This window comes from Streptopelia decaocto (genome assembly GCF_964273445.1).
Source record: "Streptopelia decaocto genome assembly, chromosome: 6".
Taxonomy (NCBI): Eukaryota; Metazoa; Chordata; class Aves; order Columbiformes; family Columbidae; genus Streptopelia; species Streptopelia decaocto.
The window spans coordinates 15,918,665-15,943,270 of record NC_138660.1 but is presented as its reverse complement, the minus strand read 5'-3'; the positions used below and the strand labels follow the sequence as shown (position 1 = coordinate 15,943,270).

Genomic DNA, 24,606 nt, shown 5'->3' with positions numbered 1-24,606 from the left:
ACGTTTGATTGAGATGGGCTTTCAGGAGGAACCATCTCTTCTCAATGTAAAAATTTGACATACATGCTAAGAGCTACATCTTGAAGGATAAATGACAGCTACTGCCATCTGAAAAGAATTGTCTTCTCTGAGTAACAATATTTTAGAGAGTGCAACTGTTAACCAAACAAGATTCTTCTACAGGAGGTTCAAACAACAGCTTTCAGCTTATGTATTGGTCCTCCTCGCTCAGATGAAGTCCGTAATGCCATGAGCTCTGCCGTTTAGGGACAAAATGGCACACTTTTTTAATATGGAAAAGGAAAAACAAATAGATGTGATTTCTAGAAGTATTCCCCGAACAGGAAAGTGAATGACCCTCTGGCAAATGCAGGGTGTTTCAAAAAGATGAACCTAATTTCGACTTCAGCTTTGGTCCATCTTCTTGAAACTGTGTGTGTTTGGAAACCAGGGCCCTGCGCAGGTGCTGAACCGCCTGCCGCGGAGCTGAGCGGGGCCGCGGGCACTGGAGCAGCTGCGATAAAAACAAATTCAAGGGGAAAAGCAGAAATGAGGACGATTAACAGTTAGATGTCGTGCTGCGGTGTGGTTGCTCGGCGCCTCAGCGGGCGGTCAGATAACGGGCTCTCTTGAAGGAAACCCGCGAAATCCTCCTCGCACCTCCTGCGCGGCGCGGGCCCCGTCCCCGGCCGCCCCCGGCCCTCTGAGCGCTGTCGGGAAGGTCGGCAAACCAGGGCCACGGGAGCGGAGAGAGAGGCCGGCGGCCGTGCCCGGGCTGCTTCGCCACAGAGCCAGCGGCGCCGCTCCCGCCCCCGTCCCGCCGCCCCTCGCAAGGGGGACGCCGCCATCAGGCCTGCGCAGTGCAGCGGGGAGCGCTCGCCCTCCGCCCTGCCCGGCTCTGCCCGCCCGCGGGGCTGACCGCGCCGGGGCTCGCCGCCCCGCTCCCGCCGGGCTGGCAGCGGGCACCGGGGGTCGCGCTGCGCCGCGCCACCGCCCCGCCCGCGCTCTGATGGGCCTGGCGGAGCCGGCGCCATGGCCGCTCTGTACCAGAGCGCGGACCCGTCCGCCTCGGCCTCGCCGAACAAGCTGCTGGCGCTGAAGGACGTGCGGCAGGTGAAGGAGGAGACCACGCTGGACGAGAAGCTCTTCCTGCTGGCCTGCGACAAAGGTACCGGCCCCGCTGCCTGGCCCGGCCACGCCTGCCTCGCCCTCGGGGAGCGGAGGCCTCGGCTCCGAGGGCCCGACCCCGCCCCTGTCCCGCAGCAGCGCAGCGACCGCGATGGCTTGGGCGGGGGCTGGCGGCAAATACTGCGGGTGCCCGCGCCTCACGCCGGCGGGGCCCCGCCGTGTCCCACCGTGCCCCGCTGCGGGGCTGCTGCCCGGACACCGCCGCCTCTGGCCGAGCCGCAGCGCCCGGCTCGGGGGGAGCCGCCGGCCCCGCAGCCTCCCGCTGCCCGCGGGCGAAGGGGAAGGCGCGCTGGGCCGTCTCCTGTGCTTGTGAGGAGTTTGTTTTGTGTCGGAGTTCCTAAGATATTTGCTGTGTTCACTCTTAAACGAGACTGTGCGTAGGTAGTTATTGTAAAATTGGGGGTTTATTTAAGTATTTCCAGAATGAGTGAGACTGGCTTCCTATGATTTGTGCCCAGGGTGGTGGATGGGAAGAGATTTTTCCTTTCTAAAATATGCTACTTATTTTAAGCATATATTTAGTTACCCTTGAGTAGAAACAATCTTAAACTCATCTCAGTGTGTCTGAAATGTTGGACCCTGAGACAGGCATTTAATTGTGTGCTGAACGGTTACGTGTAGCTCAGGCCGGTTGCAGAAGCTGGTGTGTTTACATACAGAGCTGTCTGCTGGCCCTGTGTTTAGGTTAGTTCCCAGCCCTACGAGTATTTCTGCAGAGATGTTCGCCAGCGGGGTTAGCAGGTTTGCCCTGGTGCTCTCTTGCTGCCGGCAGCCCTGCTGCTGCTGTGGCCTGGCCTGAGGATCAGACCGACCCACAGTTTTCCAAGTATAAACAGAGGCTGGGGAAGCTAAGAGGTTGCACAAAGGAAAACGTTAAAAAAAAAAAAAAAAAGTGTATATAACAGCTGGTTTAGTGCTCTCGCAGACTCTGTATGTGTTCTACTGCACATAAAAGCATTCTACATATACTTCTGTAAGTATTTTACAGTGAGGTCCTTTTTTGTCATAGTCTTCTGTGTTGCAAAATAATTTGCTACCCTAGAGAAAAACAATTCAAAGCTTTTATCTTTGGCAAGAAGAATCAATTAAACAGAATAATACTAGACATGGCAGCCTGATGCATCTATATTTCAGTCAAATCGGAAAGTGCAGCTTATGTACATCTTACTGTAGTTAGTTTTTCTTGCTTATCAAATGTGCTAGCTTGTATTTTATAACATTGCAGCATCATATCACACCTGCTTTGATGAGTAATGTGGCTTCTGCTCAAGGAAGATGCAAACCTGTTTGCAGCATTGTAGAGTGGCCTTCTCTGACCCAATGGCTCTTTTGAACCCAGAAGCCTTCTCTGGTGTAGTTGAACTTGAAGTTTCTCATGTCTCACAGGTTATGTATGAACTTTTGCCCCGGCTTTGAAAAGTACCCATGCTTGTGTGTGTATGTTTGTTTTTAGGACTGAAACTAAAGGGGTGGATTAAAATACATCTTGGCACTTTCCTGAAAGAGATCTTCTGAAATATCTTTAGTTTTCTCCCTGATGAGAGAATGCTTATCTACCTTGACATCTTAATTGTCTGACATATTCAGCATCTGTTGTCAGTTACAGAACATTGTCTTGTTTGATGGTACCTGGTACTTATAATGTTTACATGCTTTTAGTGCTTTATAACAATACTGAGTGACATTCATAAGTTACTTGTGCAGGTGACTATTACATGGTCAAGAAACTCTTAGAAGAAAACAGCTCAGGCGAAATGAACATAAATTGTGTGGATGTGCTTGGACGAAATGCCATTACCATAACCATTGAAAATGAAAACTTGGACATACTACAGCTTCTTTTGGATTATGGCTGCCAGGTATACAACATATAAGTTATTGACATTTTTCAGTGTACTCGTCAATCATGACAAATGTATAGTAACATTTTCAATTATATTAACAAGTCAGAATTTTATTTTAAATGTTATTCCTGTTGCAGAGATAACGTATAGATTATCTTCAAGCAATACAGTGTGTAGTCAGAGTCTATCATATTAAAGAGTGTAGAATGCAGAGATCTCTTTGGATGTGAAGTATGCTAACTTTTTAAAAATGGTAGCACAGTTAGAAAAATGCACATTGTATTAGATGATTTTAAGTTAGGGAAAGCATGTGTTTCTGTAGCACTTTCTTGTTAAACTTGATCTGTGCTTGATGGCAGAGGCAGTTTCATACCAACAATACTTCCTTAATGTAATGTGACATCTCTGCTGCTGCTGGGAGAGTTGCAGCTGTGATGACTGAATAAGGAAGACGAGGAAAAGTACTGTTGTTTGTTAGGTTGTTTGATATTGGATGGAAAAAAAAAACAAGCTTTCCCCTCCCCGGATCACCTTTTTAGTGGCAAGAATAAAAGCTGTGTCTTTTTATTTTTAAAGTAAAAATTTGAATTTTCTAAGCTGAATTAAAAATAATAATATCAACTGTATGGAAAACGAAAAGCTGTTTAGCTCAACTTAAGTGAAGTTTCAGAAGCAGTTACCAGCCCAGGAAAAAAAAGAAGCCTGTGTTCCTGGCTTTACCACAGTGCTGTGAATGCGGGACTGAATCATCTCATATGCCTGACTTTTGCTTCACAGATACTTGCTTTTAACATTTTTAATGACTTGTTAAACTGTACCTTAGGACTTGATTTTTCGCAAGTATCCTGCATCATCTTTGCTGGAAAGTAGTTCTGCGATTCTTCTGCTGTTCGTGCAATGAAACAAATTGTCGGTAATGCTTTGCTAATTCCTGGAACAACAACCTCAATATGTGTTCTGACCATATGTGTGGTGATAATACAGAACATCATTGTAGTACTTTAAAAATAAGTTACAAAAAAAAAAAAAAAAAAAAATGCAGCTTGGCTTCAGATTGACTCTTCATGGTGTTTAAGTCACTACTGTTTTCACATATGACTTGTTTTCTTTCCTTAGTCATCGGATGCACTTTTGGTGGCTATTGACTCGGAAGTGGTGGGAGCTGTCGACATTCTACTGAATCACCGACCAAAAAGATCCTCCAGACCAACCATTGTAGTTGAGTGTTGCTATTCCTTCATTTTTGGTTGGGGAGTTCAGGGGCTGTGCTATTGTGTTCTGAGTAACAGTAGTATGTAAAACAACGTTCTTAAATGAAATTCCACATCTCTAAGGTGGTAGAATCTGTACATTAGGGATTATTTTTATTGCCTCTTTTGTCTTAAAGAATAGAGTACATTGTTTTGCTTTACCGCCTAGGGAAACCAGTGGCCTTACACGTGCCAAATGCTAACAGATGCCTAGTTAGTCAGAAGAGAAAAAAAAATAGAGTGGCTGTAAATGTTTCTTGTGGACTGTTTGCAAGCTAATTAGCAGCCTTGACCGATAATGAATATATTCATGTGTTGAAGCTTCCTAGATTTTTCAAGTAAATCTGTAAACATCAGATCTTCACCTTGAAATTTAATCTGTTGAAACTTATCTTGACAATGTTCAAGTATCAAAGTTTATTAAAAGTTCACAAGTAGAGGTGGAGGAAGGGAAGGAATAAGGCATTGTGTAACAGAGTACAGGTATAGTCATGATATATGTATACAGGTACTATACCGGTATAGTCGTGATATATAACGGAGTGCAGGTATAGTCATGATATTTTTTTTTCTGTGCTTACATAGTGTAAATATAATTATTTTTTCTTAAATTAGAGCAAAATTCAGTTTTTAGGATCATGCATGTGTGCTGGAGAAGGTAGGCACTGAATGCCAGGTTTTCTGTGTAAATAAACCAGGAACATTTCTGTGTCCTTTCTTCGTTTTCCAGGATTTATCTGAGAGGTAATTAAATATTGTTACAAATTTTTCTTTATTTTCATGTTATGAAACATAGGAAAATATTTTGAAGGAGGGATTCATTGTTGAACAGGCAAACAAAACTCCTACATTTAAACACCGTCATAGGACTGTATGTAATAAATTTAGATATTTGCTACGTTTTATTCCAGAAACTAATGGAACGCATTCAGAATCCAGAGTACTCAACGACCATGGATGTGGCACCTGTCATTTTAGCGGCTCATCGTAACAACTATGAAATTCTCACCATGCTGTTAAAGCAAGACATATCATTACCCAAACCTCATGCTGTAGGTTGTGAATGCACACTGTGTACTGCAAAGAACAAAAAAGACAGTCTGCGACATTCCAGGTAAGAATTACCAGTCACAGACAGTAATAAAAAAAATCTTATCTTAATTCTCTGGTGTTGCTTGGGTCAGCTTCAGTATGTTCCCTTTTTCTCTTTAAGGTGAAGCTTAAGAGTGGATTCCTTTAATATATTGTAACCGTTCTTGTGAGAGATGGTAGTTCTCAGGGTTGGGTTGTGCATATTAAGCTAAGTGCTGAAACCACGACTCTTTTATTTTCTACCAGTTGTGTCACAAACATTCTAGCTATGTTGGGCTAGGAGCACTGGGATTATGCAAATAACATTTTTCTTTAGTTAGTTAATACTTGGGGTTTTTTGAGCCAGAATGAGGAGGTGGATAATTTTGTATCCTGTTTCTAAAAGTGTTTATGTAGCATGGATTGATCTAAAGCCTTATTTTTTTTCAGTATTTTTGAAAGTAGATAGCTTTTTAATAAAGGCTTAAATGAGGAGAGGGATTTACCAATCTTAACAATATTTTTTCTGGTTAACTTGACTATGTATTTGAGGGTTGAATACGATATAATATGTGAGAGGGTGAAAAATCACAGAGCTCAAAGATCATATTGTATATAATATGCAATTACAATATACAGTTAATTAATACGTAATTACTCTAATATGTATGCAAAATACTAAAAAATAAGGGAAGTGAAAGGGTAATTGTTACTGGCATTCCGCTGCTACAGGCTCCGTTCTGGTATCCATCTGATACACTGTGTCATTAACTTCAGTATGAGAAAAAGTGTCAGGGAATCCCAAGCAAACAAACAAACAATAGAAAAGCTTGAGATAACACCTCTTAGCTTAAACTAGAACAGATAACATACTTTTCAGTGTTCATGAGTTACTAATTTTGCAAGAGGCAAACATCCCTTCAGATGCTTTTCCTGAATTAACTTTTTTGTATTGCACATTAAAGCTCCCCACCGTTTTTAATTTATATTTTAAAGTAGAAGGTTGGCTTACATGCTTTACTTCCCTCTCGTATTTCCACTTGAAAAATCATAAGAACTACCGTATAACACGTAAAATGTCAAAATTTTACCAATAATTTTATCCTTCTGCTGATGTACTGGTGACAACTGAAGTAGTGGTGAAAAGAAGAGGGAAGCAGGTTGGCCAGTTTTTGATATAAGGATTATAAGCATGTGAAGGACAGTATCTTCCATGATGTATCACTTGAATGCTTGTAGTCTCTGATTTTAATAAACCCAATTGTTTTGTCTTTCATCTGACTGTTTTAAGCAAACTTTTGGAATGGGTTCTGATTTGGAACTGCTAATCAAATGAAACGTCTTCATTTTGCTTAATGTTCTTTTGTCACAGGTTTCGTCTTGACATTTATCGGTGTTTGGCCAGTCCTGCTTTAATCATGTTGACAGAGGAGGATCCGATCCTGCGAGCTTTTGAGCTTAGTGCGGACTTGAAAGAATTAAGCCTTGTTGAGGTTGAATTCAGGTAGGAATTCAAACTAACCAACTTCATACTTTCATGAAATTACATCTATAGAGATGCGTATGTATTAGAAAAGGTTTATTCTTATTTTTTTGTAATTGGAGTGTTTAAACCAATAATTAGACATAATAACAAGTTATATAATTATGCCTCATTAGCAGTCATTCTGACAGTTTAATTACCTTAAAAACTTTTAGGTCTAGACAGTTCAATGTGTATAGTTGCACCAACAGTTCAAATTTCAGCTCTATTCTGGAAAAATAAATAGAAATTATGCTAAATGCTGACATATTTAAAGATTGCACACCTATTAATCATATCAATGTTTCATTAGTACTCTGCACTTGATTTTTCCCTACATCAGGATAGAAGTATGCAACACCCTGTTTGTACTGACCCGACTCATGTTGAAAGTTGTTTTGGGTGTTGTTTCTTACTTTTGCTCCTTTATATTATAAGACTCTGAAGAGCATGTAAGATTTCGTGCTGAAAATGCCCTGTCTATTTAATGAACAAATTCTCAGTATAATTTTATGTTAAAACTATGCAGGTTTCTACCATTTTGAAACTTACCAGCAGAAAAGCTTGTATTTTTTCTGAGACCATGAAAGGAAATATTTGTAGGGGAAAAATTCTACTTTCCCAAACAACATATGAGTTTTCTGGTTTTATAGCTGATTGTCTGTCTTATTAAGAGATTGAATGTTGCATTTACATGATACAATTTGTCACTAAAATGCACTATGTGCCAGGTGAGACAAGCAAATCATGTGCTTTATTTTCTTGTGTTTATTGTATGAATAAATAGTATTCAGTAAATAGACTTTAATTTTCAGATGACAGGAGTAACGCAAAACTCAAAACTCAAAGTAACGCAAACTCAAAGTAACTTCCAAGTGGAAAGTCCACATGATAACTTCCCAGCGCGATGTTTTGTGACTACTATGCTTTCTCATCTCCTGAAAATAATTCTAACCTTTAACTCTTTATATGAAACTCATAAGAATTTGTATACTGCAAGTAATTTCTCATTTTTATTCTGTCTAGTGGGGTTGCAAACTAAACTGAAGCGTAATTGTTATGTTACATGGTGAAACTTACTTGGAATTGCCTTCGGAATGCTTGGACTTTGACATGATTGTTGTTTGGTTTTGGTTTTTATTTTTTTTAAATCTGTCATAACATAACATACAATCCCAACCAAAAACAGTTAATGATTTGATGGAAAATATATATGAGCAGTGTAATAGTATGTACTGTTTCTGTGTCCTTCAGAAATGATTATGAGGAGCTAGCTCAACAGTGTAAAACCTTTGCTAAAGATTTGCTTGCCCAAGCACGGAATTCACGGGAGCTGGAAGTTATTCTGAATCACACATCTAGCGATGAACACGTAGACAAGCGAGGATTGTTGGAAGAAAGGATGAACTTAAGCCGCTTAAAACTTGCAATCAAGTATAATCAAAAAGAGGTTTGTCTTTGCAGTAATTAGATTTCTGTATCATATTTTGCTAGTAATTAATTTAATTGTTTGTTCTGCCTCTAGACATAGAAGTGGAAATAAATTTTCAAGAATTATAGAAGAGGTGGTAATACACAGGACATCTGCATGTGAAACGGAAATTATATTGCGAGATACTGAGTGTTTCTTCAGTATTTACTGTGGTGAAGAATTCAGTATTTTCTGCATTGGACTACAGACTGCTCTCTTAGGAACAGCTCTCATAGTGGCCATTATTTGTTCAGATCCTTATTAAATCCTTGCCTAGGGAGGCACAGATCCTTAGGTGCCATACATCATTTATCATCTTCTTGCCTGTCATTAGCTGTTCAGCTTTGGCTCAGGCCTCGTCTGTGCTGTTCAGTAATTATGTCAGACCTGTGCGGGTATAACTGAATGGCGCCTCTGTTCTGGAATAGTGGCGCCTTTCGTGCCATCAGTATGGAACTTCTTTCATGCAGTAAGTCATTGTTGTCTTTATCCGTTAACAAATTATAACTCCAGTTTTGCTGTACTAGAAGACAAGTGGGTATTTGGAGGATTCTGGTACAAGAACCAGGAGACAGAGAGAACGTTTCCTTTCCATGCAGAATCCATTTTTAGTTAGCATTTGCAGAAGGCATTATAATTCTGTTGTATGTATTTAGCCTTAAACTGTTTGTGAAACTGTTAAAATACATAGTGTTTGAAAGTTGTAGTTACGGAATATCCTAGAACCAGCATTACACATTTTTGGTATGCATTAAACAAGAATAATGAAACATTTCAGATGTTCTGGTTTTGAGCATAGTTTGTTTTTACCACAGTGGTTGGAGAATAACATTTTTTTATGTGGTATGAGGAAAGTATCTTTGAGGAATTTGTTTTGTTTCTGACAAGTGAACTATGGAGACAGTTTGTCATGGTGCTTTCTGAAATGCGATTATAATATCAAGGTTCTTTTTGTTGATATTTTTTAAGTGACATGACAAACCATCTTCTAGTGAAATATGTTCTTTTATAACTCCATGCAAATAAGCATCTGAAATTTTAAACTACCTTTGCATATTTCACATAACCTTCAGAATGAAATTATCTTCTTTTGAGTGACTGATACGACATAGCTTATTCTGACTTAAAATTAACCCTGGTGAATAGAGCCATAATGATTTTAAGAACTGATATGTGTAAAACTGCTTGGTCGCTTCGGTCCTCATCTTACACGGTGGTGTGTTTTACAATGTGGATACTATTTTGCAATAACAGTATCTTACTCTTCAGATAAGATCACTGTATTTTATAACAACCGACAATGAAGCTCTCTGAGGTATGATGTTATTTATATGCTAGATTTATAAGCAATTATAAATCAAAACTCATTCTTAACCTGAAAACCATTAAAAATCCAGTATGTATAATTCATGTTTAGTTGCTGGCTTTAGTATGATATTAAAATATTGGATGCTTATGATCATAATAGGTCCATAGAACTTCTGTTGTCTTATAACTATTTCAGCTTAAAATTCTTGCCTTTTCCTGTTCATTGGTGACTACGCGTAGTTTGAAAATTGATTTTATTAATAATAATGAAAGTTAATGATTAAGAAACCTGAGACTGATTTATTGTTTATTTCGTTTTCTGTTTTTTTCCCCTTCCCCTAGTTTGTGGCTCAGTCTAACTGCCAGCAGTTTCTGAACACAGTATGGTTTGGCCAGATGGCGGGCTATCGACGCAAGCACACATGCAAGAAAATTTTGACTGTTTTGATGGTTGGCATTTTCTGGCCGGTTTTGTCCCTGTGTTACTTGTTAGCCCCTAAATCTCGAGTAGGTCGAATAATTCACACTCCTTTTATGAAGTTTATTATTCATGGAGCTTCGTATTTCACATTTCTGTTGTTACTTAATTTGTATTCCCTTGTCTACAATGAGAATAAGAAGAATACAATGGGACCAGCCCTTGAGAGAATAGACTATCTCCTGATAATATGGCTGATAGGTATGTATGATTTCAGTAGATTGCATGACGATTGCAGATACTGATCAAACTATAATGAGTTGTACTACCTTCTTATGAAATTGGCATATTACTTATTGCTCCACTGAAGTTTACTCTTTGGGGAGTATATTGTTATGGGAAAAACAAAACAAACAAACAAAATACCCCACCAACCCAAAACATGTTTTGAGGAAGGGATGTGAAGTGTTGGAACAATCTCTAGTTATCACAGAAAGTGAAGTATCAAAGAGAATTTTGTAGGCTGTAATAGAAGTGTCACATCAACAGTAAGTATCAGCTTGGTCTTTCATGACTATTCTGTAGTGCTTGATTTGAAAAGTAATAATAGAATTTGGACTTGTTGCAGAGTTGGCCCGTTGTTTAAAGAAACAAGTACATATGCTGTATGCTTTTGTGTGCATACGTATGCCCACATGCTTCATCTTAGTCTAATAAATTGAAGGTGTGTGTTTCTCTCATCCTTGTTTTAAAACACAGAAACGAGTGTCATTTTCCCATATAACTTTCCAGTTCTATGTGTCATTGTCACTGATTATCATAACTGTACCCGAACAACTGCATGTTAATTCTGGTTGATGCAGTAGAGGGAGCACAGGTATAATTTTTGTTGAGTACTCATGAACTTCTGTCTTGGTTGGAAATTCATAAAAGCTTTTAACATGTTTTTGCTTGTTTGGTGTGTGTTGTTTTTACATTAAAATTTAGTAAATAAATTCATGGGAATTTCTACTTTAAGGTAATTAGATATGTATAATTTGGTTGCCTGGACTTCTAAAAAGCAATGATATAGTTGAAAACACCACAGTTTTTATCTAAGTAGTTGTGAGTGGCTTATTTGTTATTCTATGGTGGGGCTTTTTGTAATGGTGGTTCCTTTTGTTGTTTGGCTGCATTAAAACTGTTGGGTAGTTCATGCAGATTTTGGAAATAGCAAGTAGCCCACACACAAACACATGCAGGTCTTAAACTTGAAAGCTTCAAATGTTGAGTACAAGTGAGTGTTACAGACTCCTCCTTTGTTTGAGATTCAATATCTGATTCTAGAAATTCTTTTGTTCCATCAAATCTAAAGTAGACGGAAAGAGTGTCATTAGGTGGTCTTGGAAATTTTAATGAAAGGCTGTAGAAACATTTTGTTTTTCTTCATGTAGTATTTTAAGGTGGATTTCAGATAAGATTGAAAAGTGACCTATAAGTAACTTAATTATTAAAATCAGGTTATTTTTGACATTATTTAATCTTAAGATTTTTTTAAATAGGAATTGCATTTATAGCTTAAATGTGTATTTTATAATCACATGTTGTACTGTTGAAAAGCAATTAATTTAGAAAATGTGTGACAAAATCGACTGGAATAAAAAGAACCAAGTAATAAGGATTTACCTGCATTATTGTCTTGCATAGTCCCATTAAAATACTTTTTAACAATCAATGTCAAAACAGCCACAACAGAATTTCTAATACTTAGTTAGCAGCTGGTTTTGTGTTCTGCTAGATTAACTTTCCAAATCATGAATACAGTAATTCTCTTTTTGAAGTTATTGAGCTTAAATCATTCAAGTGTCTTCCCTAGCAAAATAAACAACAGGGAACTCAAATTCTTGTATGTGTAAATAACATCAGTTATAGCATCTTCTACCTCTTCAGCTCTTTTTACTGATTCTGTGACAAGTTTACTGTAAAATACATGATGATCATATGGAAGGGAACAGAGATTGTGCTTTAGAAATATTTTCTTTATAACCAGGAAGGAGAGAGATTGATATAAGTCTTCTAATGAACTGCGCACAGCATGCCTTTTTTTTTTTTAATAGGCTTTCCAACATTGCAGGAAAACTTGTTGAACAAATAAAGTCATATATAAGTATCTGATTTTTTTTCCATTTGCTGGATCTTGTTCTTACTGGGCCAGAGTTTTAGAAAAATTGCAAAGTCTCTAAAGCTAAACCAAGTCTAACAGTTTTTAACTACCATTTACACATATTCTGCTTTTCTTCTTGTCCTAAATATAGTAGTATAAATCTGAAGTACTCAAAAAACATTAAATAACTGATTATTCGTAGAAATCAAAGGTGCCATTATATTTCATCTAATGGTCCTTTCAAATTTTATAAAAATGTCAAGTCTGTAAGAGACATTCACTCAGTAAAAATCTTAGCAACTATATTTTTCCACATAGCCAGACATGGTTAACAATGCTAAAATTAAGTTTGTTATAAGGATCCTGAATATTTAAATGCATGTTGCTCTAAGTCAAACTTTTGATTTTTGCAATCTTAAGTCATGGTCTCTTTTTGCTGCTAATGTTATTTAATGACAGTTAAGTTAGGAAAAATTTCTACATTTTGGATCATTTCAGTAACACACACTTCTGAGAAACACTTGATACTTCATACAGAAATGTAATGCTTTCTATAGTGCTTTTCATTTCCTCTCAAGCCCTTTTTTTATTGGAGAATGTGTTTCCTAGCTGGAAAGTAGGTTTGAAAAGCTTAAACATTCTGTTGCCTTATGATTAATGCTTTTAATCCAATGCAATGCTTTTAGTAAATCTACTTAATTACTTCTTTCTGTTAGCTAAAATATCATTTACAAAAGCCAGTTAAAAGTGCTTTAGTTGTAAAATAATATCTATTCAGTGCAATGGCTTGACTTCCCTGGTGTTTGGTTGTTTTATTTTTCCTGCAGGAATGGTGTGGTCGGATGTTAAAAGACTCTGGTATGATGGTTTAGAAGACTTTTTAGAAGAATCCCGTAATCAGCTTAGTTTTGTCATGAATTCTCTATATTTGGCAACTTTTGCTCTCAAAGTAGTTGCCCATAACAAGGTGAGCACCCATCTTCAGAGGTGCAAAGCTCCTCTGGGACCAACTGGGCAAATATAAATTTAGCACATTGCTGCAAAATATGTGAAGATATGTTACGTGTGGTATGTTAGTTGTGGTGTGTTGTAGTTAAGTGTACCTTTAGTAATAGCCTATAACGTGGATACAGTGTAAGCTTCCGAGTTGTGTTCTATGTGATCTAGGCCATGTAGTTGTCAAGATTGCTGGTCTTGTTGCATCTTGGGCTTCCAAGAGAAGTTGATGAGGCAAATAGGGGGTTAGAAAAAGCATCAAGACATCTCCAAGTACTCAGGGACCCCAAACAGGGCAGCTGCCTTCCTCGTAAGAACTGGTTGCTCTTCCAAACGGCTTGGATTGGCATTTGGGGAAATCTCCCCATACAGCTCATCTGATTTGGCATTTGAGTACCCCCGATTCCATAGAACAGTACTCTGTAGGAAGCTAATAGTAATCTCTGTGTTTAGATTGTCTAATGCTTTTTTGTTACAGAAAAATTTATTAAGCTTTAGATTACATATGCTCAGATGTCATAGGTGGATGTGTTTGGACTTGGTGTTTTGTTTTGGGGGTTTTTTGTTGTTGTTGTCGTTTGGGGTTTTTTATTTATTGTTTTTTGTTTGGTGAGAGTTTTTTTGGTTGCTTGGTTTGTTCTTTTTTTTTTTTTGTAAGGAAAAAAGCACAAAGGCCATAGAGAAGCCTTGTCTTTTCTCTTTGAGAAGCCATCTGGATTTAATTGGAGATACAAGTTTTGAAAATTATCATTCCCATTCTGTTGCATGTGCTGTTAGCTGCACAGCATATGGCAACCTGCCAGACCCATCGAATATGCATGTTCTGGCAAAATTCAAGGCAGTGCAGTAGCACCATTATTTTGTGTTGCAGACTGTGAGCTGACAGCTGTCTGGCAGCTGGGAGGGACATAAACTGGTTCAGTTCTTCCCAGCTCGGTGTTTGGCTCATTTCCCTATCCTTGCCTGGATTCAGAGGCTGGTAATTCTTTGGAAAAGAAAGCTTCATTTCTTGAAAAAAATAGAGAATACCATGTTGGGCTGCCTTTCCAACCATTTGCTTTTCAACCAGCACGTCTACAGTAGTAGTTCCTTTGCTGAGAACCTTTTGCTACTAATTTAAGTTGTAACCTTTTTGAAGATGCAGGACTCCTGTCCTGTGCAACAGGCACATGATGGCTTTTTTGCCACTTTTACATGGCAAAAAATATTTTTATACTTTATAAATTATTTACAAAACCAAATAAAATGCTTGGTTTACATCTTAGGTCCATATTTTAGACACTGAAGCTGTAAGAAGTAAGGATGAGTCTCTGTAACAGAAGGATTTGTACACATGCAATTGCAATGTATAAAAACATGTTTATCCATGTTTCTTGCCATCTTTGTGCAGCACAGTTTCAGGCAAGTTATTTTAGAGCAACTTTGAGTTCACTAGTTTTTGAACATCCATTTTGAGAGATCAGAAGCTGGTAATATAAATGCTGGATATTTTCAGCCAAACCGAAAGGTAGGGATCTGTGGATTATTCCATGAATAGCTGAATAGTACCTAGTGGGTTTCTTTTGGGGTGTGTTTACACCAAGTTTACTTGTGACTCCCCTTCTCTGTAGTCATTCATAAAATGCCTTGAAGGAACCCCAGATCCTAAGTACTTCTATATCTTTCTAAAGCTGGTTAAGACCAGCTGTCACTACATTGAAATTGCATGGGTACATTAGTTAGGTGTTGAATTTAAATCATCTGATTTCTGGCTCCCCCTGGAATGGCTTTTAAAATGTCTTTTCTAAAAAGAGTGAGATATCTGAAAGCAGTAAGCCATCTATGACTCGTATGTGTTAATTTCTTTTATGCTATTGCCTGTTCTGGAGGCAGAAGTAGGGAGCGGTGCCTGCCTGTATTTACAATATCAGTGATCTCAGTTTGTCCTTTTTACATTGCAGTTTCATGATTATGCTGAAAGGAAGGACTGGGATGCGTTCCATCCTACCCTGGTGGCAGAAGGTCTTTTTGCTTTTGCTAATGTTCTTAGTTACCTGCGTCTCTTCTTCATGTACACAACCAGCTCTATTCTGGGACCACTGCAGGTGAATATAAAATATTAAACTTGATCTTAATTTGCTATGAAGTCTTACAGAAAAGAGAAAAAGGCCAAATTAAAGTAAGAAAGAGTAAAAAGTAGAAAGAAGTACTATTGTATTGAAGTTTGTTTTTTTAATCTCTCGTGTAAAGCTTACTGATTTAGATGGAAAAGGTAAGAAAAAGAGTGGAAGACCTAGTGTAGTTCACTTTCTAGCAGTATTTTTTTTCCCATGATAACTGTACCTATACTGTTTTCATGTGTTCTTAGCTTAACAGACTACATAAATGTCTGCAGTTCGAAAACTGTAACGATCAGGTTCTTCGGTAAAGTTCTATGCAAATGACCGTCCTAATTTCTCTCTGAAAGATAGAAGAATGAGATGTGTAGCAAGTGAATAGTAATCAAAAAAGCCTTTTTATGCCTGTGATCTCACTGAAGTTAAATATAGAGTTGAATTGATTTGAAAAATATAAATCTCTCAAGAGTATTGAAACAGTAATCTATTTATAGCCAGTTATAAGAATCACAGAATGGCTGGGGTTGGAAGGGACTTGGTGGACCCAAGGGTGCAATGATACAGAAGGTCTCATACTTTTGAGGGTAGGGGAGGGAGCCTGTACTATTATTAAGACATCGCATTTCAGATGCAATTACCTCCCTCAATCCTTTTTTAGATTAGAAGGAGGAAGAAAGCAGCCTTCTAAAAAATATTGTGAGTAGAAGTCACCTCTTATTCTACTAGCAACATTTTTGGCCTTTCTTTGGTTTATCTGTTCAGCTTTAGTCTTCAGCACTGACTGATTTCGTTACTTTGCCAGGGAAAAGCCCTTACAAACAAGTACCTGTTATTAAAAGCGGAGCTCACTGAGAAAAGCTTTGTGTCAGCATTCTTCCAGCTTCTTTGGCCTTTCTGGGAGGGTTATGATGATAAATCAGATCAGACAAGTCTCTGCTTTTTTGTTCCGATGATTCTGTTTATTTTTTTAGTTATTTTTCCCCTGATAGTGATACGATTTAGTTAATATAGTTGGTTGTCAACATCATCACTGGGTTTGCAAGTATCTGTTGAATGAAAAGATGCTTGGAATAAATAAGGTCATCATCCAGTGATTTATACTGATGGAATTGTCCTAATAGTTGAAATCAGTGCTTTGTCTTCTCTTCTAATGCACAGGACTGGTTTTAAGAGCTTTGTGGCAAGAGGATGATCTGCACAAAGGCAGAATAAGTATTTGGGAGCAGCAGTTTTTTAAACTCTTGCTCTGCAGCTGGAGCTTTACTGAAGGAGGTTCTGAAGTAAATAGTTTTGGCTCACATCATTAGGTCTTGTATGAAGGCTTTAGGATCTAGCTGAAAACCTCCAGCTCGAAGGTCCAGCTCATTTTAATGAGTCAGAGTGTTTGATCTTGCTGCACAAATAATTATCTTTTACAATATTTTTGTTTCATACAGAAAAGAAAAATAATTGCTTGTTAAATTGGTCTTCTAAAAATCATCTTAAAAAGTGCTTTAAAAAGAATGTTCATAGTTCTTATAACCAGTTTAATATTATTGGAAGATGCCTGTTTCTCCTCATAGGGTTTTGTTTGGTTTACTTCTTTTCCTTTTCTCTCTGGCTGTGTTGCCGTTAATTATTTTTACTTTTTTTTCTTTTATACATTTTTTTAATGGAACTGTACTTAAATACTTTGAAAAAAATACTTAAGCTTTGGTGTTGCAGTAAGCATCAGATTTGTTATACAAATTGATTGAACACTGAAGTCTCTGCACATTTTAAAGAGATTCACTGTTTAATGTGGATATTTATTTATGTACTAGATCTTTCACAAGTTTTTTATTAGGAGGCTGTGTTATGAAATTTCCCAAGTAAATAAAAACAGTCAACAGTCACCCCATTCAGTGGCACACTGAAGCTTATGTTATTACTGTTGGCCAGTATAGCTTGTGCAACAACTCTTACAGTATTTTCTGAAAGTAGGTCACAGAGTTCAGATGGTGGTAATGAAATATGGCATGGAAACCCCACAGCCTGGCGGGGGTGAAGGCAGTTACTATGTTCTCTTAGCTATTAGAGTTATTTTTAAGCATTCAGTTACTTCACTTATTGATTAATAAAACCCATTTTAATACAGATTTGTAAATTGGCTGTGTGTCATGGTTTTTTATTATTAAGAGCAGATCAAGTAATATTTCCCTAGATTAGATCATTAGCTTTCAAAAGCTTAGAAATTATAAATACTTAAAAAGGAATAGCATGACTATATGAAGAGAGCAACTGGTATTTGGGCTGTGTTGTGACACTCTATTCCAGGCAAAACAGTTTGGGGCAGTTTGGACCATTTGTACATTTCTGTTTCATCTACTTTGTCTCTCTTGCCTGCAACCATGTGTGAGTTAAACGGTAAATGTTTTGTGTAGGGGTTTGGTTTTTTCTTTGAAAGGACAGATGAGATGAAATTATCATGGGGATTACACTCATCCTCTGACCAAACGAAATAATTACTGCATAGCTCTGCCTGCAGTTGCCGATTCTCCATGTCTGTGGCAAACTGCGCAAAGACCCAGGAGCTGCTGTACAACAGGGATACTCAGTGAGTTTCCAGTAGCGTGGGAGGGAGCAGGAGCTGGTGCTTCATCTCACAGTAAAATTATACTTGCAAAACCTGACCAGTGATACAATTCTGGACTAGGATTTGGTACAGATTGTGATTCATATAGGATTAGGCTTTCCACACACTGGTTTATATAGATGATTAGATTTGCCTGACCCCATTTTGTTATTTGCATTGTTTATAACAGTATATTGTTCTCTGAAGAAGTTTGTAGGAAGAGTAATTGAAATGCTCTAATTTTGATGCTGTGTCTGTTTAAAAAATCGTGCTTAATGACAAATTAAGTCAAGGTCCTTTCTGTGTTGGAAAGATGTACAATCATGATTGTTTTTTAAAAGATGTATTTATACTGTTGCAAGCTTCTGTGTAGGATATTCTGAAGTGGAAACTAATTATCTGAATTTCATGTCATATCTTCTGTATTTTACACTCTTCAGTGTTTATTTTCTTACACACCTACATTGTGTATGTTTAAAATCTTATATAAAACATACAGTGAATTAATTCTGTGTTCTGCAAATGGGCTTTGATGAATTATGATTCCAAATGTTTTGATTAATTCAGTATCCTTATGAAGTGTTTTCTTAACTTCTATGATGGTATTGATGTTCAAGTGCGTCTCATTTACTGCTTTTATCTACTGACTTGTGAGTTCTTTATTACCATTGGGATTACAAATAAAGAGTAAGGTGTGCATACTGTTGCTTATGGTTAATTGAAAGTAATTAACTTATTAAGTGATGTTAAAACTACATAAATTTTCTTTTAACGTCAGGAATTTTTCACTGAAAAATGGTACAAGGATACCTGCTGATTTTGAGGTCTGGTTAGCATCTTAAATTTTAAGTAAAACATTGAAAATGTAAATAGATATGTTTTCCTCGATTAGAAGCTGAAGGAGAGAGTACGAACAAAAATAACGACATGATTTACTAATACTGGAAATAAATCTACTTCACAGATTTCAATGGGACAGATGCTACAAGATTTTGGAAAATTTCTGGGCATGTTTCTTCTTGTCTTGTTCTCGTTCACAATTGGATTGACACAACTTTATGATAAAGGATTTACTGTAAATGAAGAAAAGGACTGTGCGGGGATTTTCTGTGAACAACAGAGCAATGACACATTCCACTCGTGAGTTTGTTATCTATGAAACAGCTGTATTGTTCCAGCCCTTAATTCCTAGTAATTAAATAAAACTGGAATTTTTCACTGAACTTGAATTTACTTGAAGTAAACATCAAATGAATTTACATGAAGTGTTTGCTTTACCTAACCATACTATTTTTTCTTTCTTTGTAGGTTTATTGGCACATGTTTTGCTCTGTTCTGGTACATATTCTCCCTGGCACACGTAGCAATCTTTGTCACACGTTTTAGCTATGGTGAAGAATTACAGTCTTTTGTGGGTGCTGTTATTGTTGGTACCTACAATGTGGTGGTTGTGATTGTATTAACTAAGCTCCTTGTGGCAATGCTTCATAAAAGTTTCCAGCTGATAGCGGTAAGTGGTTTCTGATTAATTTCCAATAATTACTAGCTGTATCTTTGGATTTTATACAAATTTCTTCCTACACTGTGTGGACTAATTTACAGACCTACATGGATGAGCTCTGTCTCTGAGCTCAAAAGACGCATCTTTCCTTCAAATATGAACTTTTAATTTACTTTGATCCAAATAAAATGGGTACTTTGCGTGATGAACATGTGCAAGGCTTTGGCCCTCTGGGAATTGAACAATGTCTTGATAAAATGGCTGTTCAAACCAAGATGCTGTTCTTGATAAGGTGTGGGGCTTGGGCATTTGGTAGGGGATTTATACCTTCATAGCTGAAGTTTTTATCGACACCAGAGTATATAGTGAATTGAAGAGATTTTTTTTTTGTATTTGAATTATTTAATGTTAGTTACAAATTTATTAACATACTATATAATTTATATATTAAAATACTATATAATCAAAGCTGAATAACAGTCAATTTTTAAGGTATGATAACATAAAACTTACGAACTAACCTGCTAATAGTTTTGCTTCTGATCTCTGTTAATGTTTCTGATGCTTTAGAATCATGAAGATAAGGAATGGAAGTTTGCTCGTGCCAAGCTTTGGCTTAGCTACTTCGATGACAAATGCACGCTACCTCCACCTTTCAATGTCATTCCCTCTCCCAAGACTATCTGTTATCTTTTCAACAGTCTCAGTAAATGGATCTGTTCTCATACATCAAGTGGCAAAGTGAAACGTCAGAACAGCCTAAAGGTAAGAAATGATTGGGAAAGCTGTAGGCTCTGAAGCTGGAAAGGTGCTGGTTGCTAAAATGAATCAGCAAATTGCTGCGTGAAGCTGCCTGACACATGGTGAGTGCTACTAAGATAAATAGGAATTATAGAATAATGTGTGGTGCATCCAAAATATAAATAAATGTTACCTATGTGTATAATACTTAAGTAAGTTTCTATTAACTTTCTGTTTGGGGAATTTCAACCCCGTTTCCTCTAAGCCTCTGTTCCTCCAGAAATAGTCTGGAAAAAGGCTTTGCTTGATTGAAAACTCGTTGTAACCTCAAGGCAGTATGTGCTAATCTCAAAAATGGCGAGGTTAGAATGTTCTTTGGGGAAAGTAATTGGCTCTAAGCATGTTAGAGAAGTGTCAAAATAAATAACCAAAAAGGATCACTGAAGCCTGTCATTGTTGGGGAAGGGATATTTTTTTGTTAAATAAACATTTTTATTGTACCCTGTAATTTTGCATACTAATTTTGCATGTTCTTGCTGACAAAAATAGCATTAAATAAACTAAATTCAAAGACTTCATGGTATGGGTACTGACAAGCATTCAGGATTATGGAACTCTTAATTGCTTATAGGATGATTACCAACCCAAATAGATTAAAAATTTTCAGTTTTTACTGGTACAGTAAATGATAATATAATTTAAATGTTGCTGGCAATTGACATGCATTGTACCTTTTTGTGCATCAGGATGTATTTTTAAAATAGCCTTATTTGTTATTTTGTTCATATTTATTTTCTGTAGAATTGTATACCGGCTTTAAGGCTCAAAAATCACTTCTGCGTAGTAAATGTGTAATGTTTGTTTAAAGGAATGGAGAAATCTGAAGCAAAAGAGAGATGAGAATTATCAAAAGGTGATGTGTTGCTTAGTCCACCGTTACTTGACGTCCATGAGACAGAAGATGCAAAGCACGGATCAGGCAACTGTGGAAAACCTGAATGAGCTGCGGCAAGACTTGTCAAAATTCCGAAATGAAATGAGAGACCTGCTTGGCTTTCGAACTTCTAAATATGCTATGTTTTATCCAAGAAACTAAGGCCTAATTTCTAAACAAAAAGTTTGTACTTTTAGATACCTAGAGATGGAAGTGTTGACCAAATAGAAAAGATGATTATTGCACAATAATACATTTGAAAATGCATTTGCATGAGCTGCAGCTAGATGCAGAATTGGTGGAAATAAATGCAAACCCAGATATAGTAATTTTCTTAAGCTTTTAGTGTGTATATAAAATTTGTATATAGGATTTTTTTAATGTTCCTCAGACTGTGGCTGCCAGGTGTCAGAGCTTCATAACTAGCACAACGTGTTTATTTCTTCTATTTTTGCTGGCTGTTCCTTTTTGATACTTGTTTTTCAAGTTGTGAGAGAAGATAGGCTTTTTAAGACAAAAATCCAGCCTATGTATATTTTTAATAGAAAAGTCAGATATAGAATAATAGAAAATTTCCAGCACAGTTGGAAATTATGCTTGACTGTAGGTTACAGTGCATGAGAAGACTGTTTGGCTCTGAAAGAGGCAGTTCTAGTGCCAAGTTTTGTATGTTACCCTGGACTGTATGCTAACACTTACAGAAAATCGAATCATCAAGGCTCTTCCCTTTCATGAGAACATTCACAGTTTGACCTCAAAATAGACCAACCATTTCTTGAATATTTATGGTTATATGTAAGACCATCAATTCCTGCTTGGATTTTTCAGCAGTGCCTCAAAACTATGTTTTACTATACATGTTAAGATTGGAAACAGAATTTTAAAACTAATCCGTAAACTTTTAAAATTTAACATCTTGGGGTTTTAAAATCTGGATGATAAATTATCTGAAATATCAAAACCTGTGATTTAACAAAAACGAGGGGGAGCACTGAGTGCTGTTGTTTGCAATGCTGAACAATTCCTGTGGGACACTGTGCACGTCTTTCTGAGAACACGCCTTGTATCTGCTCATGGGACAGCTGTAGTTAAGAAGGGCCTGCTTCAGGCAGGTTTTACATATCCTACTTTTAAATTTGCCTTTCTTTTTTCCTTTTTTTTTTTACCCACAGTTGTTGCCAAGCTAAACTTTTTTTTTTTGGTGTCAGGAATACTGTGTTTTGTGAAAACCTGTGATTTGACTTTGCTTACAATGGACAGTAAGGGCTTTGTGGATTTTCTGTGCTAGAGGGTCCTATATGGCTTTATATGCTTACATATAATTCACGTTGACAAATTGTAATTGAGAAATGTGAGATTCCTGTATTTTAGGTATGAAATAAGTATATTTATGACAGCTAAAGGATTGATTGACAATTTTACTGTTATGATGGTGCTCTTCTAAAATGGTCTTATGTCCAGAAGGCGCAGGTAGCCATAGTGGTCTTTGACCACAATTGATTTGGGGAGGTTGATAAGAGTGGAGGCTTACATGAATGTTTACTTTTTTGGAGGAATTCTTACAAAACTCTTTCTTGTAAAGGTAATATATTTTCTGTACTATGAAATTATGTATATCTGAACTAGGGTTTAATACTTTGCTTCCAGAAGTCTTATGGAGGTATTCTGATAAGTCTGTTGGCTTTTCACGTGAATAAGAAGCTAACCTCTTGTGTTCAAAGCAAAGGAGATCACTGAATTTTGTATTTGGACTCAGATCTCATGTTTGAATAATACTCCAACATAAAAAGTATGTGCTGTGTACGTTATGTATATCCAAGCAAGGAAGCAGACAAATAAAAGCTCTTAGAAAAATATGGTGGTATTAATATTAGTTGTATTTGAAACACATTGTATCAGGTACCCTATTAAAAGTACTTTCTTTGTCATGTTAAGATAGTAAGTTTGAGGAAGGTAGCTGGTGTTAGTGTGTTATTACCGTTTTTCCTTGTGGAACCATCCTGTTCATCTCAGTGGCTTTGTGCCGTTCCAAACACGCTAGATTGGATTCCAGATGCGGTGTTGGTCACTTGGCGCTCGGCTCCCACTCATAGTTCTCCTGGGAAGGTGGGTTTGTTATCTGTACGAAGCAGCATGCTAATGTCGCTATTTCTAATTGCTTTCAGTACGTTAAGCAGAGTCCCTCAGCGCTGGCCTGGTCATCGCACGTGGCACTCTGTTCTACTACAGAGTACACGTGCCCTGACACAGAACTGTCTCTTTTCAAGGCACTTCTAGGGGGCGTTGGATTGCATGTGGGAGTTGCAGAGTTTTTATTTATCCATGGAAATATATATGTATAAAGTGATAGCAGAGACAGAGAAGTTTGTTCCCTATAGTACCTTAGTTGTATGACATTTTGCATCTCTGCTTCGTTTGAAAGCTGTTGTAGTCTTCCCATCTACTTTGCTGCTCATCAGTCCAGAGTGCTTTGTACTATTTGGTCAATCTTGTCTTATCATTTAGACTTTCCTGCTTCACACATATTAAACAGGTCATTGCTTTCTCGTTTGGCAATGTAATACCGGCTGTTCCAGAGGTTGTCTGCAGATGTTGGGGCTCTGATACTTCCCTTCTGGACATGCACAGAGACAAAATTTTACATGTTTGTGATACTTTCTTTAAACTAGGAAGTAAAAAAGAAAAGTAAAGTTTGGAGACGCGGGACCTTACTTGGCTATAGGATTCAGAATTTCTTTGTACAAATCTTAGTGCAAGTCATGAAAGGTTTTTTTGACACCACTGCGGAATGCTAATTTTTCCTTTCTTTCATGTGAATGTGTGTTTTGTCTTAGCTCTAACTTTGCCTCCAGGAACGAAAAATCGAGATGGAAGTTTTCATGGTATCTCCATTTGTAGCAGAAAGGTCAGAACCATTCATTACTGAAAGACAGCTTACTCTATGCTCTTCCTGAACTATGGTTTTGATTATTGTTTCTGTTGCAATTATTTCAGAAATTGTATTTCAGATAATTTTGATTCTGTTTGGTTGCAGATTGTATTTTTAGTGTCTGGAGTTTACAGTCACTATGTCTGCTTTTAAAAACTTGTAATAGTTGTTACCTACGTTTCGTAACCGATCCTTACTTGAGAAAATGGGCCCCATTCTGCTAAGTCCTGGCTCCCATTCCCTGTCGCAGGGCGGCTGCTGCCAGTGCTGCTATTTGGGAAAGAAACTGGTCTGAAGGGCATGTGGAGAAGAACAGGCAGGAGCTTTCCCTGCTTACCGGCTGGGGGAGGAGAGGAGCAGCTGCCAGACTCCTTGCCTCGCTGAAAAAACTTATGTGACAGATGGTTATGTCATCACAAATAAAAATAGATCATTGTAGTTCGAGACAGTTCCGAGCATGGTTTCCACGTTGCTGCTCCCCAGGCTGCTGCTGAGGAATGCGGAGAGCACCATCCACAAAACCCTTTAATCTGCATAGGAATCGATACTGGAAAATCAAAGTTGCCATTTAAAATTCTTTAAGTTACAGAATTTGATCTGC

The 24,606-nt window shown here is 37.6% G+C and overlaps 1 protein-coding gene across 2 annotated transcripts; it reads left to right on the top strand.

Annotated features, from left to right (window-relative positions):
• Positions 1-175: 175 nt before the first annotated feature.
• On the top strand, positions 176-22,868 carry TRPC1 (transient receptor potential cation channel subfamily C member 1). 2 transcript variants are annotated; one of them, XM_082057106.1, is made up of 13 exons: positions 176-1,168; positions 2,881-3,047; positions 4,149-4,250; positions 5,194-5,396; positions 6,726-6,857; positions 8,130-8,325; positions 9,997-10,333; positions 13,043-13,182; positions 15,152-15,295; positions 18,865-19,040; positions 19,209-19,410; positions 19,972-20,166; positions 21,011-22,868. In XM_082057106.1, exons 1-13 carry the CDS (start codon positions 1,033-1,035, stop codon positions 21,236-21,238), a joined length of 2,358 nt encoding a protein of 785 aa, XP_081913232.1. In that variant the 5' UTR covers positions 176-1,032; the 3' UTR covers positions 21,239-22,868. The 2 variants fall into 2 exon arrangements, with proteins under 2 accessions (XP_081913232.1, XP_081913233.1); XM_082057107.1 differs by having other exon boundaries at positions 178-1,168; positions 2,893-3,047.
• The last annotated feature ends 1,738 nt before the right edge of the window (positions 22,869-24,606 follow it).

Coding starts and splice junctions, on each gene's coding strand:
- TRPC1 (XM_082057106.1), top strand. CDS start 1,033: ATGGCCGCTCTGTACCAGAGCGCGGACCCGTCCGCCTCGGCCTCGCCG. Junction 3,048..4,148: donor TTTTGGATTATGGCTGCCAG/GTATACAACATA, acceptor TTCTTTCCTTAG/TCATCGGATGCACTTTTGGT. Junction 20,167..21,010: donor AACGTCAGAACAGCCTAAAG/GTAAGAAATGAT, acceptor GTTTGTTTAAAG/GAATGGAGAAATCTGAAGCA.